General features: G+C 43.5%; 1 protein-coding gene across 1 annotated transcript in view; it reads right to left on the bottom strand.

Annotated features, from left to right (window-relative positions):
• syt6a (synaptotagmin VIa) overlaps positions 1-16,673 on the bottom strand; it is a 48,087-nt gene extending 31,414 nt beyond the window's left edge. Inside the window, exon 1 of the mRNA XM_076042147.1 lies at positions 16,493-16,673. Within this exon, the coding sequence (XP_075898262.1) occupies positions 16,493-16,649 (157 nt within the window). The 5' untranslated portion in view covers positions 16,650-16,673. The remainder of the gene's footprint in view (positions 1-16,492) is intronic.
• Between the last annotated feature and the right edge of the window lie 233 nt (positions 16,674-16,906).

Below are 16,906 nucleotides of genomic sequence, written 5' to 3'. Positions count from 1 at the left end.
CATACCCTGCTAAGAAGCTTAGAATCTTTTTATTTTTCACTTACCGTGCCGCCTTTAATTTCTTTTCAAATTTAGAATCAAATCAAACAAGCGTAAAATGAATGTTCTGCCCGAAAAAAGCCGAGGACCGGGGAGGCAGACGCACCGATAATCGCTTGGCCCTGTCGTCAGATCGCATCTTTTTGTGTTTCCTCTGATGCAGCAGCTGCAAACAGCGTGCACAACAACATTCTTCAAGCACTTACAATGCATGACAGATTGGTTAATAAGAGGAGAACAGCATGACAATCAGCTGACAGCGGCTAGACGGGCCCTTGATGGAAAATTGATGGGTGCGCGCTTGGGGATAGTAATGCGTCAGCGAAAGGGAGACCGCTGACGAATGTTCCAGACCATGTTAGGCTCAGGCTGGAATATGAGATTTTTCACTGTCATGTGACAGATGAAGGTCATCCTGGCAGGTTAGAAATCATCACCAAATAGTTGATATTTTATATTGGGATAGTTCAAAGTTTAGTATGCATGGTTGGTATACAATATACTATGCCAATTTCCCCACTGTGGGATCAAGAAAGCTCTTCTTCCTCTTCTTCTTCTTCTTCTTCTTCTTCTTCTTCTTCTTATACGTCCGTCGGTCAGGAGATTTCCTCAGCTTGTACGTAAACATTCTTAAATTAAAAATGGAAGTTTATTGTTTTCTAAAGAAACTTGAATCAGAAGAAAGGATGAATTCAAGTGTTATGAAGCACCTTTTCCTGTGGGGGCACTGCAGTTTTGCAATACTGTGATCTGTGTAACATGGAGGCCAATTTTCGATGCGTGTGTGTATGTGAGCTGCATATTCATTATTAATTTCACTTATCTTTGCACATTATTGACTCACTCTCAAAACATATTGCTCAATATGAGAATCAAAGCTGGACTGTGATCTGAATATTTTAAAAAACAAACTGTCAATAAACATAAGGTTGCTGTCAGTGGATGACCTCACCATTAACATTCCTCACAGTAATAATCCGCACCACACGCCCCCATTTATCTCCGTCTGCCAGACTTTAATTATTTTCCTTTTCAAAAATCATTTGAAGTGATGGATACGGGATAAGCAGAGCCAAGTTGGCACGAACACACACATATGCTTGCACCCTGACTCCTGCTTCCGAATGCAAATAACTGCAGCAGTTTTTTTTAACCCCTCCCCCCTTCTCATCCCATTTGGAACCCAGGAAACCCTGTAAAGGCAAACGTGAAAAGGCAATTCGTACCTGGGTGGATTTCAGTAATAAGGGTCGTGACTCCAGGACCGTGAATGAGGGTCGCAATGAGGGTCGTGACTTTGGTTGCCGCCAACCAACCAAAGCACTTGAGAGCCCTAGAATGCAGGCACTGAAGCATTATGGGAACCCGGTGTCAGTGTCTGCTTAGCTGTTACAGTGCGAGGCGTAAAGGGAAGCGATAGAAGCGTGAGGCAAGGTGCAAAAAACGTCAACTCCACATATGTTCACAGCAGCAAGCTGCTGACAGAGGCAGGGTGTGATTCATCTCCTCAGAGAGGCGTCCTTGTCTTGACTGGTTGGAAGAGGATCGTCCCCTACCTGGCGCCGTTCAATGCACCTGTGCGACGGAAACCTTTCGGCGGCAGGTGCAAAGGTGTTTAGTAAATGTGCACCATCCAGAAAGAAGAAGAACAAACACAAAACATTCTCATGAGATGATGAAAGACATTTTTTAAACCCAGTCTTAAAGCTATTTAAGGACGAGAGGGATTTTAGTGACAAATGCAATGTATTCAGCAGCTTAGGAGCTTAAGGTAATGCAATGTTGGTGTTTGGATGTACGACAATGCTGGAGATGAAGCTTGTTTACAAATAAGGACGCCGAGCTAGTTTCTTCAACGATATGAATCTCGGATCTCGACGGTAAAATTCCTGAATCGCAAGCAAATCGTGTGGATCTGTAGAATGTTGACTGCTTCTGTTTTTGAGACTCTGCTTTTCATTTCAAACTTCAAACCTTCACTCTCGCTGCCGACTTCCTAAGGGGTGCACTCACACTCGACACTGAACTATGTTCTGTGTTTTAGCGCAACTGCTGCCAGAACGCAACCGACACAACCTTATAATTAGACAGATTCCTACAGGATCGATAAAATGTAAACACTGATTATATAAGTGTCTGTGCGTCTGCGCCGTGAGCCTGCCAGGCCCAAGAGACCAAACAGAGTGAGTTTGCTGCAGAGCGCCGGACAAGACAACAAATCAGATCATTATGAATGGAGTCACCAGCACCACATGGCTATGATGAGCCCCCAGTGCACAAAACACATCCTCAGTAAACACAACCACACACACTTGTGTGCTCATGCATACATAATACGAATGGTTGGAACTGCCAGGTCTGCATGAAACAAATATAACATGATAATAACTTTCATTCAGCTCATGCACCTAATGTTGACAACTAGCAACAGTTGAAAACATTTGCACAAAAAATTGAATATGAAATAAAGGAACTCACTGCACCCTGTTGTTTCGCCACAGTGTAAAAATTAGCAATAATAATAATGATAATAACAAAGGGAGCTGGGCATCGGTAAGTCGATCTTATTGAGTTTCAATTGCTGCCCCAAGCCATTAGGATAAAGAGGTTTCACCACCGGTGTGATCGCTGTAATTGCACATGAGAAAATCATCTCACCAGCCACTGATAAGATTATACCAACACACACGTCTCTAATCAGACCAATTTTGAGGCATCAGTCACAAAGAAGCAAAGCAGAAAAAAAATCCTCTGCTTAAGGAATATTTAAAGAAAAGAGCCTGCATTTTATTTTTGTTATTCATTCACTTATATTAATTTACATTCCATTTACTTGGGTAAAGGACTGCATTAGTTGCGCAGGGAACACCTGCAAATTGAAAGCATGTTTCTACGCATTTCATTCATCAGTGATACAAATCTGAATCTATTGCTCGTCGGTTTCATGTTGCTGAATTGTTATGAGCATTTCTTTTTAAATGCCTGAATTCATAAGTCTGTTCAAAAACCCGAAGCAGTCTGCCATCAGCAGGGTATGAAACGAAGCCTCATCTTTCTAATAAGCATCTCTCCAGGAGCCTCCTGTACAGCCTCTCTGGATCTGAAGCTCAGTAGATGTGCTTATGGCCGGTGGCCCAGCCGGAAAATCTGAGCTCAACGAGTTCAAAGAGAACCGAGCTCAGGTTGGAGTCCCGTAGGAGACGATTGCCTCTGGAAACAAAGTCCACTCCGGTATTTGCCTGAGGTGATTCAACAAAGCTGCCTGAATCCCTCAGCAGGCATCAGAAAGGATGACCAGCAGCTGAGAGTTGGCTCAGAAATAATGGGAAGGAGGTGAAGGGTAAGATCTGAGGATGAGGGCACGTTCTATGTCATCTTCTTTGTTATTATTCATTATTATTATTTTCTGCTGTCTATTACAGTTCTTACTGTCTTGTGGGCCAGTTCAGTATCAAATCATGTTTGCTTGGTCGACCCAAAACAATCTGCATTGACTCTTCAGCGGTTGCCCATTACCAATGTTTTATTTATGCATAGGAACTAAATGTTTTTCTAATTTTATGATTTTCTTGTAATTTTCACTGTATGGAAACTCTTTGGATTCTCTTGATTTAGGCTACACAAGTTTTTAAAGTCACTCAAGAAAATTACGCTTTATAATACATTATCTAATTGTTTCACTGAGTGGCCTACAAGGGGTTAATAGAGATGAAACTGAGGGATGAAGATATATATTCATTCTTTTTCGTGGTACTTCGCCTGTTAGAGATTAAGTAGCGACAATCTTGGCCGAGCCGCGGGGAGATATATCACTTCCTGATGAAGCAAGTAGTGGCCGGATATTACACGACTTCTCCTCCCAGCAGTCCAGGGGGAAGTGGGTGGGGGAGCAGATTCTCTTCTTGTCTCAGAATGACCTGATCCCCATGCAGAGTGGCTCTTCAACAATGACACATCTTCAGTGTTGGCCAGATGCCACTGGGGCTGTGAGAGCACCTTCCTATCAAATGCTGAATGGGATTTATACCTGGACTCATTACCACGTAGCATCTGTTGGTAGGCAGAGGCCACTCAAAGAGGGCCCCTGCAGATTGTCTATGAAGGGCATCCTTGAAGAAGGATTCATTCAGTGTCAACAGTATCATGTTGAGAGAAAACTACACAAGGCTGTGAATAAACCACTATTTGTTGGGCTGCATACTGAATGCAATGCAAACTGGTGGTTGCAACCTCCAGCCAGCGAAGCAAAAATATAATTATTATCAATATATTAGTTTGCGAGTTTCATGCGCTCAATTATTATTTTATTTTTTTTTGGTGATCCCTCGTTAGTCAGTGTTCTTTGAGGAGAGAGAGGTGGGACCTGCGCAAGAGAGGTTCATCAGTATACCAACAAACTTCACCACATTCACCCTTGTTAAAAACCAGAGAAGAAGAACAACTGCCAGCTTGTAACAGAAATGTAATAAGCAAAAAAAAAAGCTCCTGTTTGATCAGATGAGCCTCGCATATTAAATGTACGTGATACATTTTGAGTCATGAATTTCATTTTCTTGAGCTTAGCTGAAGCTCATTACGACTCTACATACAGCAAGGAGGACCTTTGGTTTTCAGTTGGCATTCTGATACTGTTATAATGAGGGATTTAATTATAGCGGCTCAAGATAACACTCGTGTCTGCTCGTTAAGTTAACAAACCAAAATTGGCCAAAGCGTAGAGTGACAAGCTTCTAATTCTGAGCTAATTTATTCCACATTCCAGAGTGCAAACCTGCTTTAATGACAACCGGTCATTGTGGTTCTAAAGTGGCAGACGAGGTGTGGTATTTGCAAGATCTTAATCAACACAACCTTCATTTAAAAGGCTCCATTTCTGCAGAGAAAAGGTGACCGTAAAATAGTCACGCAATGACATATTGTGGATCTGATACTGCTGAGGATGTTGTACACCTCCAGGTGGAGTCCCAGCACTGTTCTGCCAAACATCAGGTTGGCATTACGTAAACATCATGGGAGTGTATCAACCCTACTAATGCATCTCTGAGCTCGTGTCATCCAAACCTTCCTCACTGACAGATTTAGTGTCTGTGTTTGGCCACTCGCTGACAGGTGATACGTCTGGCAGCACACGCCGCTGCTTCGCCGTCATGGCGCTCCAGCATACCTGGCTCTGGTCTTAATTACACGCCTGACTGGGGATTAAGCTTGTCAGTGTGAGGGGGCAACAATCTTCCAAGGGGAGAATCATCTGGAACCACATGGCTGAGATTTACATAAGTGTCCCTGGGTCATGACTGACTGCTTGTGACTTGGGGCGACTGGTCCATGCCTATGTTCCCTTAACGTCTCACCCACTGCTGGTATGTATAGCATGGTATTATTATTACTTTTTTTTTTTTTAAAGTGTTTCTGGTGTTTTGCAATAACCCTAAAATTCATATCCTCCTTTGAGTTGAGGTCACAGTAAGAAACATCTGCTTCTTGCTGGTTTCGGACACCAAAGAGGACCTCTTCAGGAAGAGATCTACAAGGAAAGTGCTTATTTTAGTTTAGTTTGGTTTAGTTTTTTGCTGATCAAAGTTTTATTTTCAACAATAGATCATTAAAAAAGAACACTAGGGAGAAAATGTATCACCTTTCTTGGCCTCAATATCCTTTTCTGCACCGCACTGCAACGCAGAAACTGACCAAAAAGTGCTCTGGCACTAGGGAGGGCTGTTGACACAGTTTAACATCACATTGGCTCCGCACTGTCTTGGTGTCAAGTATTTAGAAAAACACCAGGATTAGTGGCAAAATCAGTAAATGGAAAGTGACAATATGGTTTTGTTGTTGGTGAACCATCGACTTTCCACGTTTAGTAGGGTTTTTTTTTGCCTCCTACAAACACTACATAATTCCAGCGATCCTGCTGATTAAAACTTTGCTTCCCTTATTTATTTATTTACTTTTTAAGATTAATGCCAGTGAACTTTTAGTCTAGGACACACTTTAATATAACTTACAAGTTTTAGAACATGTCTGTCTATGAATGTATTAAAAGTTGAAGTATTTGTAGTTCCCAAGATTTCTTGTCACATTGTTTCCTGAGGGAGAAAAATGCAGAACCCAGAATTAATGAATTTTAATTGTCTCAGAGCCAAAGTCGGGATATGTCTTACCGTGTCTAATAGATAAATGAAATGTGCAAATTTAATGGGTGTGTCAGGGGATGAATAATGGAGCATGAATCCTCAAGTGTGTAAGTGTGTGTGTGTTCTACTCTCCTTCCCGAGTTGTAAATAAGAAATAAATATAGCCCACCACATATGTGAAAACAAATAAGCTATTTTACTGATGGGACACTTAGCTTTGAATGCATTTGAAAATTACTGAAAAAGAACTCAGTATCTTGATTAAATGCTTGAGTATAATTACAAGCTAATTATGAATTATTTTACCCAGCTAATTATTTCCTAATTATGTTTTGCTTATAACTGTCACTCTTTGCACATGAAACATTCAGTCATTCAGTTGTTGGTGCAAACTTAGATGTCTTTTACATACACACACTTTTACTAAACCACACAACTGTTCTAAAGTTTTACAGTCACGTTATGTAATGTAATCAATGGATCCCAACAGAAAATAGAAGTAGAGAAACAGGACATGAGGCCATTGGGAAGATGCAGTCCTCCTATTTGACTTGAAATGGTGGAGTTCATGTAGCCGGCAAAAGTTGCAATACACTGGCGTACAAAAAACGTTTTAAAGGCTTTTATTTTTTTTATTGCGGTCTATGGGAAAAATGCTTTTTGGGCCAATGGGATTCTTTTGCTGCAGTACCTCGAGTGGCCACTGGGGGAACAAATCGGCGCACTGCCATGTTGCCAGTCTGGTATCCAGTTTTTATAATTCATCAATGTCATGACCGAACTCTTTTCTTACTCGCGTGTAAAGAAAAACATACAAGAAGAATATAAGAACTTCGTGACTGGCACCCGGCAGAACGATGGATTGCCACCTGGTGGCAGCCATCCACAAAAACATAATAAAACATAATGGGGAACAGAATAGGTTTACCACCTGGTTACATTAACATGTTCATCGTAAACAAACCAAAACTGTAGCCAGCAGCATGTTCATGTGAGCATGCAGGAGAATGAGCAAAATTACTACAGAGCGTGCGCTCCTCTGAGAAGATGACATCATCTTCACGTTCCAACTGGTTGTGCACTGCAGTGTTGAGGACTTCTTTGCACAAGCTCCTCGTCTCGCTTGCCTGCTCTTATTTTCATTTCGGCCGAGTCTGTCAGAGGTTGCCACAGCAAATCATCTGCCTCCATCTAACCCCGTGACCTGAATCCATTTTCTCATGCGAGTCTCTCTGAGGCAGAATGCAAACAGCAACTTCCAGGCGGATGTCGCCAGAAGAAGCCTTCTCATGGTCACCCAAGTGTACGTGACCCATGCTACGAGACCGCTGTGGATGTTCCATTAAAATCACGGTGTGGATGTGCTTTTTCAAGCTTCAAGCTGGACTGCTGCATCGTCCGTACACGCAAGAGCAGGATGGAGATGTTGGTTTGGAGTATTTTTTTTTTTTTTTTTTCACACTCAAATTCGTGGTTACTGTGAGCTTCTATTGAATTGGACTCTTTCTGTCTTGTATGGATTACAAAATGTCCAGAGCGCCTACACCAACTGGAAAATAAATAAATAAATAAATGAATAAATTACTACTGTATTGTTCTGTTGGTTATAACACTGGAGTAGTACATAGAATTATTTCCACCTGTGTGACTCCAGAAATGATCAGGGCTAGAAAATGAAAGTGGAGACCAGGAAATTCTTGTTCAACAACATATTCGTAGAAAATGGCTATGTATTGATTTTTGTTTTTTGTTTAACTGCATGGTCTCCTGAAAGCACCTTAATAAATCCCTGTCAGAGTGAAGTATTTTTATTAACAGGTCTTATCTTTCACGCCACGGCCCAGCGCTGATCCCCAGAGGTGTAATGAGCGATAAAGACACATTTGAGAAGAGCTCTCTGCCGCGAAAACCACTGAGCAATTTCCCACCGTTGGACGAGCTGTAAGGTCACCACATCAATTCTTGTCCGTTCAGGTAACGTCATTTCAGAGCAGGCAGCAGCCCTGCTTTGCAAAGGGCGCTAATACAATAAAGGGATGAAATGTCACAACGTGCCTCACGTCTGGCGCCTCTTTCGTTTCTCATTGCGTGCAGGAGAAAGGGGAGGAAAAAGTGTCTTTAACTGTGATGAAACAAGATCCCGCCGTTATTTGGAACCCCTGTTTTCTGCTGACCCGTGCAACGCACGCCTTGCACACACATAATTAGAAATCTGGCGAAATGCGATTCGGGGAATATACACAGCGGCACTTTTCGTTGCTACCTCGTGTTTCAGTCGCAAGGTTGTTATTCATTTTGTCCCTCTTCCCCCACCCTCCCTGACCCGGCTCTGTGTGTGTCACGTTTCCTCGTGGGGTTGTTAATGACGCTATAAGTGAACTAATATATTTTAGCGAGCAGCACAGATTTCAGGAAAGGAGAAAGACACATTGTGAAGCAATGGAGGTGCTCCAGGCGCGATGTGTTCCAGGTGTTTTTTGTGGCATATTTTTCACTCCTTTAGGACAGGATTTATGAGCTGAGGCCAAGAGAATGTTTTTTTTTTTTCTTCAATTCTACCCAGTAAAACATTAACTAAATAACGTGTTCACTGAACTATGAAATAGTCAACCAAATAATGAACAAATTGGCACCTTAAAAATAAATAGTGATAACAAGAATCTTGTGGCGCAAAGCCGTGCAGCATCCACTGAATGCACCCGTGCTGTGTCCTTTAAGCATTAGCATTGATATTCAATTTAGCCTTTCAAGCGTGAAATGTTGCTATCTAATTAGTGAGTAAGTTTTAATAAAGAAGACCTCCTCTTCATTAGCAGTAGCCTGTGGTTAACACACAGGGGGTGATGGGGGAAAAAAAATCATATCCTTTTACCCTGCAGGCAGCGAATGAAACACCTCAGACTCCCGTTGACAGGACTCCCGACTGAGCTCCAAGTTCAGCGAAACAGTCCAGGCAAAGTATTCGATACAAGAAAGAAAAAAAAAATTAAAAGTACACCCAGTGAACTACCAAAGTGGCAGCAAACTCCAATATTTTTTTCAACAATGTAAGAAAATCAGTTAATTGCAACGTGTCCTCGGGGAATCACTTCAGTTTGTTGGTCTTAATATGCCAGATGTTTCACATGCCCGGTCCAGAGGCACCAGTTCCCTTGAAGATAAAACCTTAAAGGTGATTATTCAGGATGGAGCTGTTGTCTCAATATTTGGCCACAATCTACGTGACCCTCCATCAGAATTCTATCACTGCCGTTAACATGAAGTGCCTGTTCTGTCGGTCACACTACAGACAGAGATTTTGTACTCAGGGGTCTTTTTGCTTGTGTGAGCTTTATTTGGGGTTAAAAGTTTGACATTGACCTATACTTCAGCTGACCACTGGGTGGAGATCAAGATTCTTTGGCTAGTGCGCAATCTTCAGTAAAGAATATAATAATCACACCATTTGGCTTAGAATGGTGTGTTTTGTATGAGAACGAGAAATCATTTATTTGATCTGCCTTTCTTTTTGGTCAGCTTTTCACTCACCTCACACTCTACGCTCCACTCAGAATGTATGAAACAGTTGAAATGTGCAGGCCACATCTGATGAATCCTCTCTTTTGCATTTCTGCACTTCTTTTTTTGCCAATGTATTCCTGTCTTCTTTAGTCACCAAAATCTTTCATCTCTGTACCCTTCCATCCTTTATCTGCTTCTTCCACAGGTTTTCAAATCTCATGTCCCACCCTCGCCTCTGTGCTTTTACTCCCTTAATGTTTGAGATTCGGCTGATGCTGATGCTGCAGAAGCACCTTCTGTGGATTACAGCATTACAGAGGAGCAATAATAAAAAAAAAATAAAAAAAAATAAAAAAATCCCAGTTATAGAAACAATCGAAAGAAAGTGACAAAAAGTTTCTGTTTTTTTGAAGGGTTATTTTCCTGCTGTCACATAAGCAGGAAAAGTCTGAATATCATCCCACTGAAGTAACTAAAGCCATAGAACCTTTGATACATCAGTTAGTTAACACCTTCTTAGTGTCTAGAAACAGGTTTGATTGAATGTGGTAAAATGTCAGATGTCTTTTATTGAAGCTTTTTATTTGATTTATGATTTCCCTTCAGCTTTGTAGGCCTTAATTCAACCAGGCACATCTGTGTAAGCACTGTTAATGTAATTAGCCTTCAGGCGACTCAATCACATGACAAAGCAAACTATATTTTCCAAAGGAAACGCGAGAGTGAAACCAGGAAAGAGTTTCAGTTGGACGTAAAGTCGTTTATCACCACCGTCTCGAATGTAACACCAACTAATCTACTGCCAGAAATTTTTAAATGAGTGTCATCAATTCTATCTGGAGACCCTGATGCTAGCGCCATTTTAGGAAATGTAAAGGATTTCTTTTTGCTTAAATTTGGTCTCCACCAAGTGTTGAGAGAAATGCTAGTCTCCCTGAGGCCTACACAAGCCACCAGCAGCAGGAAACATTTTCTTAAAGGGGAACTCTTCTTCGCTGTTATGTTCACTGTTCGTCTATAGAGCTCCCCCTAGAGTATCGTAGTGCATGCATGTGTCGTAAACAGCCCCCCCGGTCCTGTGCATTTGTTTTCATCAAAGCGAGGTGGGTAACACTACACATATACTTTTATGAACTGAATCATGGTGTAGCATTATTCTTCATAGACATCAATAAATAAAGGCTAAAGTCATTAGTGTTTATCGAAGTTTCTCAAGTATCTTTACAAATAAGAGCAAATGTAAAAAGTGTGCAAAGATTCAGTAACGATACTTTCAAGTGCAACGGCAACAATGTCAGTTCAATATCTGTTTAACGTCCTGGTTCTAGTCACCACGTGTGGTCAGACACTCATTCCTCTTCTTCACCTCCTCAAACAACAACCACTTCCTGTTTTTCACCTCTTCCATTCTCAATGTTTGAATTGAATACTGCATTGTCTGGTTCAAGCGGCGAGCTGCCGGCACCCCTCTGGGTGTGTGAATGTGTGTTTGTGTCGTAGTGCCATAGCTCTCGTGAGAAGAGATCTGGGACACCGGGGATCTTGCAGGGCTGGTTTTTGACCAGGAGACACTATGAGGGGCGTGCGGAGCCTCACTCTTTGCGCAAAACACTTTTTTCCATCACAACAACTCCAGAGTTGTGTAATTACGGTGAAATGTTGGATGGGTCAACTTTCACCAGAGTTCTATTTAAATTCACTTTGACATCATATGGAAATGTCGTTGTGGGTTAATTTGACCCAATTAAATGATTGCGTGTAGGGAAGATGCAAATCTTTGCTGGTTTATCATCACCCTCACACTTCAATTTGTCCCATGAGAACAAATCACTTTGTAAAAGGAAGTCGAGCTGCTACACAAACCCCTTCAGCTCTTTGTAGCTCTACTGGCTACATCAAGAGGGCAAAACCTGAGGGTGATATCTGTCTTAATTAGCCGCCGCCGCCTCTGCTGCTGCTGCCTCTGCAAACCAGAGCTGTGCGCAGCGAATGGTGAGTTTTGTCTGGGTACGCTTATTGTAACGCTTGATTCTGCAAAACCTCGTGCTCTTTGTGCTGCTCCCCGACCTGTGAGACTCGCTGCTCTCCTCGCTCTGGGCCTGATTCTTTAATCAATATGTCAATGTACCTGTTCGATAAACCAGCAGGGACCTGGGCCAGTGCGATGGAGCCGGCTCACAGCGGGTCCCTACATTACTCAACCCTCTAACTCTTTTGTCACTAGTGACACTGATGCATTTTCTTTCTTTTTGAGAGAAAAGCACGGAGGGAGCAGCTGTTCTGTCAGACACAACAACGTCATCTGGGCGGAGAGAGGAAGGATTCATTTATCTATTTATTTTTAATCTTTTATTCATGCCGATGGATTTACATTCACGATGGCTTCACAGCTGGCGAGCAGATAACATCATTAGAAATTAGTACCTACAGGGACGAGGCAGAGTCCGTAGAGTTTGCAGATTAAAAGACACAGGCTGAGGAGGGGGAGGGAAACACCGGCGGAGCCCCCAGAGGAAGAGGAGGCGTTCCCCATTTATAATGCCGCTCGCAGGGGGGAACTGATTGATATTCAGGCCGCTCTTTGACTTTTGTCTTTCACACTTTCCGTTTAATGGAAAATGTGTTCCACTTGGACAGTCATCATTTCCTCCGCCTATGCTGAACTGGCTCATCCACCCCCCTATCTCCCCCGACCCTGGTCCGTGTGTTTGATTCTAAACCCTGGTGTCGTCTAAGCACTCCCACGTAAGATGATCTCACAGCCACCCACTTGTCTTCAGGTGCATAGAGGGGGATAAATGGATGAATATACATAAACCTTCTTAATGCTCCACCATGGATTTGGTTCCCATACCGCCTGGCCCCAAGCAAAATGCCATTTAGAGTATTATTCTAAAGATAACTGCAATAATGGCCTTTGTGGACAGGATGTTTTGTCTTCCGGTGTCAGCTGAGACAGGCGCTTTTTCCCCGTCTTATCTCCCGCAACAGGGACACTGGGAGCCTCCCGTGTTGCTATATGTGGTCAACAGTGAAATGCTGTATCAATAAAACCCCAGCGACGGTCAACGGAGGGTATGAATTATTGAAAGGCGCAGTCATTCAGCTGGGGGGTTCTAATCTCCACTGTGCAGTTAATTTGATGTTGCTGTGTTTCTCTGCTTTCGGATCGGACCTGCAATGCACCAGCACGGGTGGGAAGACCTGGTTGTCGGGGTGGACGAGTGCGCCATCGAGTGACGCCGACGTCTGCCAGCCAGCCAGTTGGGTCGTGTTTAATAAAGCTCAAGATGAGATGAGAAATAACGCGCTCCAAAAATAAGCCCCGTCAATGCGAGCCCACACACCTGAAGCTGCACCTGATAATGGAAATGGAAATTGTAATGAGGGCGGTAGCGTGCGTGCGTGCATGTGTGAGTGAGTGTGCATTCGTGTGTCTGTTTGTTTGTTTGCAGCAGTAACGTCGGCTTGAGGGATTTGCTTTGTAACCTGCTTGGCCACCCCCGGAGTGGGTATCGATGTCTGAAGGCTGGCGGTTGATCAATGGGAAATGTTCATTCTGCAGAGTGTGGCTCGCTGATCAGACCTCCCATTTATCTCACTGGAAAAGTGTTGCCTTTTCACACGCGCACGCTGCTCCGACACAGGCAGCGATCCCGACACGAGATTCAGCAAATCAGTCGATTCAGGAGCTGCATCAGGACAAGGGCATTAGAATCCCAGGCTTTCTAATTACTCAGTCTCGTTTTATCATAATCGATTCAAAACCGGCGAGGAGATATCAGGCGGCGGCGTAGTGGTGGGGGATGGGGGGAGTTGGCTGATGGCAGCGAATCCACTCCAACAGCTGTGTGTTCACAAACTCAGGGGTGAGGGGTGGGGGGAGGGGGGTGAGAGTGAGGGGGAGGATGCGCTCCGGTCTCCAAAGATGAGAGAGTGAAATGAAAGTGTCAGAAAGCAAAAAAAAAAAAAAAAAAAAATACAGACTGTGACCAGCTGCAAAACAGCAGCTCCTGTTGCTGCTGAGAATCAAGGAAGAAAAGTTGAGTGACACTGAGAACAATCATTATTGACTTTGTAGATTTTCTTAAATTCCTGAATTCCTCAATAAACAGGCTCTCTTACTCAGCCTTTTTTAACTTTATTTTTAACGATCGTTTCAGCTACATTATTATTATCATTAATATTATTATATTATTGCTGGACCATTACTTCACTAGGAAAACAAGCTCAGTTGTTTCTACCAATAAAACTACTTGCATTTCTCTCACAATCACCAAGCGACTGAGTGCAGTGGAGTGATATTTCAGGACGGTTACTGGAGTGATTGAGTGCTGTCGAGGGTGACACGCAGACTCCTTAGAGAACAGAGAGAGCTGGGTGTCAAAAATATTGCCAGGATGGAGCAGGCAGATGATGAACAGAAAGGGCCCAAACATAGAACCTTAAGGTCAACCAGTACAGGAGTTGACATATTTATTTTCTTCTTCCAAATATCAGCTGCAAATATTCTTTGCAGTCCAGTGTGTAGCTGCACCATTGAGGAAACACATCCTCAGTTAATGGAATTCGCTTCTTGACACTGCCTTTCCTCACTTTGGAGACACCAACAATGACCACCTTGCTGACTACATCAGCAACTACTATGCAGCTGTGCAGCCCACTCTCTTCTTCCACACCAAGGCACTCTTGGCCCATGCCTGAGGCTGCTTTAGCAGGCAGGCTTTGATATGGTCTGTGAGCAGGCAACAGGTGAATTCACATGAAGCAAATAAATTGCACTTTGGGACATCAAGTGTGAAAACATATATAGTTTTCCGCATTAATAAACAGCTGTTGTAACATCCGAGACCACTGTATGAAAGGGAAAAAGCTGGGTTTGTGCTGAAGGCGTGTATTGTTACTCTCCCTGTGCGTAAAACGTGTGTGAATCTGGTTCTTTATATCACCCGCAGTATCCTGCTATTGAACAAAGTTTCTTCGCAGTGTGTTCATCTACCTGTGTGCCTCCTGCCTTCTCCAAGGCTTCTTTAATTCCTTCAACATGAGGACGATCGGTCTCAATCTTGCCCGTCGTTAATTTCATTTCTTGGCAATTGTGTTTACCGTTCACCGGCATCTCAATAAAACTTGGTGATTACGGTCACTGTGCTCTCTGGAAGATCACCCAATTATTCTGAGCGTGGCGTCACTGCTGCTCGCCGCTCCCTAAGGGGATGGAGGACAAATTTCACAAAACCTCATCATTTTATTAATTAACAATAAAACTGGAACCCAAATGACTTTCGGGGGTTGCTTTCAAAGATTATGTTGAGTGAGTTTGGGTCTGTGGGTAGAGTATGTCTTTTGATCTATTTGATCTATTTCGTTTCCTTTTTCTCCATTAATTCCACCTGTTCACTCCATTCGGCTGCAGAAGCTAGTATGACGCGACATTATTAAATATTTTTAAGGAGTGAACGCCTTCTGCGCCTGTTAAAGATGATCTTTGCCAAAGAAAGCACGCGCATGGAGACATCAGATCCAACCCCCAACCTCCATTATAGGAAGCAGCTTTTCCTGAGCTTCCACATGGCAGATGCAATTTACGTCAGCGACAGCATAACGTGTAGTGGCGTTTGATGTCCCCACAGCTGTGTAGGGGAAGCCAGTGGCACTGTGACGTACGTTTCATTCTTCCACTGAGAGTGATATGAGGTGACAGTGGATTTGGTCAGGTTTGGTGAGACAGGATCTCTGCCACCGTGACAAAGCAGCCGCGGATTCGATTTCCGCCTTCCTGTGCACCTGCTGCTACGAACCGACTCATAATTTCTCCGTCAAAAAATGCGAGCTTGTGGATTTGCTAGAAACTTAGAAAACAGATCAAAAAGGATTACATGCCACCATAAATTGCAAGTTTTACAAATGAATGTGAGACAGATGGCATGATAGGGAGAAAGAAAACGGTCATGCTCTTCTTTTTGAAAATCCTGTTTTCAGGGGAAAGATAAGATTTCTTCTGAAACGGTGAATTGCTTTTAATAAGTCACGCACCCTTGGGGTGTGTCTTCTGTACGGTTCGCTCCTTCCTCTGGGCAGCTCTGTCACGGCTTTGCTTGAATTTTCTCAAAACCAAATTTACATAAGAAAGATTTAATGTACACAATGAGCCCTCTAGGTAGAGATGCTCCATCAGACTGTGGGTTCGAAGAGAAGACTTATTATCGCTTAGAAGATGCCCAAGCTGGCTACAAGTGCTGGAGCAACAGCTGCACGAGGCTGCAACAGATGTGTAAATTGCCCCTCATGCATAAGTCAAATCCTGGACGTCGAGCAACTTGGCTGAGCCGGCGTGACGCATGGTTCTCCCTCGGTCATGTCTTCTGTGCGCTCAGGCTACAAGGCTGCATACATTTCTAAAAAGGTTTCCCTTATTCGTTGTAAGCCTGAGTGGTCCGGACAGCATCAGCTGGCATTAGTCAGCCTTAAGGCTTATCTATTAACAACGGGGAAGCTCTGCTCTCCGAGGCAGACTGGGTAGTCAGTGTGAGTTTGCTTTATACACCTATTGCTCCCTGCTGCCCCGGGGTCACAAAAACTCATTAAGGATGTAGTAATGGCTCAATCGCAGCTCTGTCCGAGTGAGCGTGTGTGGCCACGCGCGTGACACACAGGAGGAGAATAAGCCACCCTCATCAAATTTACATTTAGCTCTCAGATGCACAAAAAAAAAAAAACCCGCACACAATATGAGAGCCTGCAACATTTGCTGTGTTTCTAAGGGGAATAGCCAAACAGTGAGTAGTATGCGGCATGCTTCCGGGAGTCAATCTTACCTGATTCTTTTTGGTTCGAACCCTGGCTGGACAACAGGAAGAGGTAATCCTGACAGGTGTCCCGGTCCAACAGGGTGCTGTTGTGGAGGCAGAGGTCAACAATTAGGGTCACGGCTCTCTGACAGACCATGTCATACTCCTCTCGGTCAGAACTCATGCTCCTAGCCGCATCCTCAGCCGTGTGCGCTCATCCAGCAGGGACTTACACACCCACACATGCACACGCACACAGAGGCACACACGCACTGGCAGAGACTGCAGTCTTGCATGCGGAAGACAAATGCAAGTTGTCTGCGTCCCCGACTGATTCCTCTTTCTTTTCAAGTCTCTCACAAAAACATGTTTATGTGCGAGCGGGCTTCTGCACGCGCAACTTGCCGTGCACGCGCACGTACGTGTGAGCAGGGCCAAGAC

The sequence above is a fragment of the Nelusetta ayraudi genome, unplaced genomic scaffold, assembly GCF_046127955.1.
Source record: "Nelusetta ayraudi isolate G7.1 ecotype Tasmania unplaced genomic scaffold, CSIRO-AGI_Nayr_v1 ptg000070l, whole genome shotgun sequence".
NCBI lineage: Eukaryota > Metazoa > Chordata > Actinopteri > Tetraodontiformes > Monacanthidae > Nelusetta > Nelusetta ayraudi.
The sequence above is the reverse complement of the archived record's forward strand: the minus strand, read 5'-3'. Positions and strand labels throughout refer to the sequence as shown.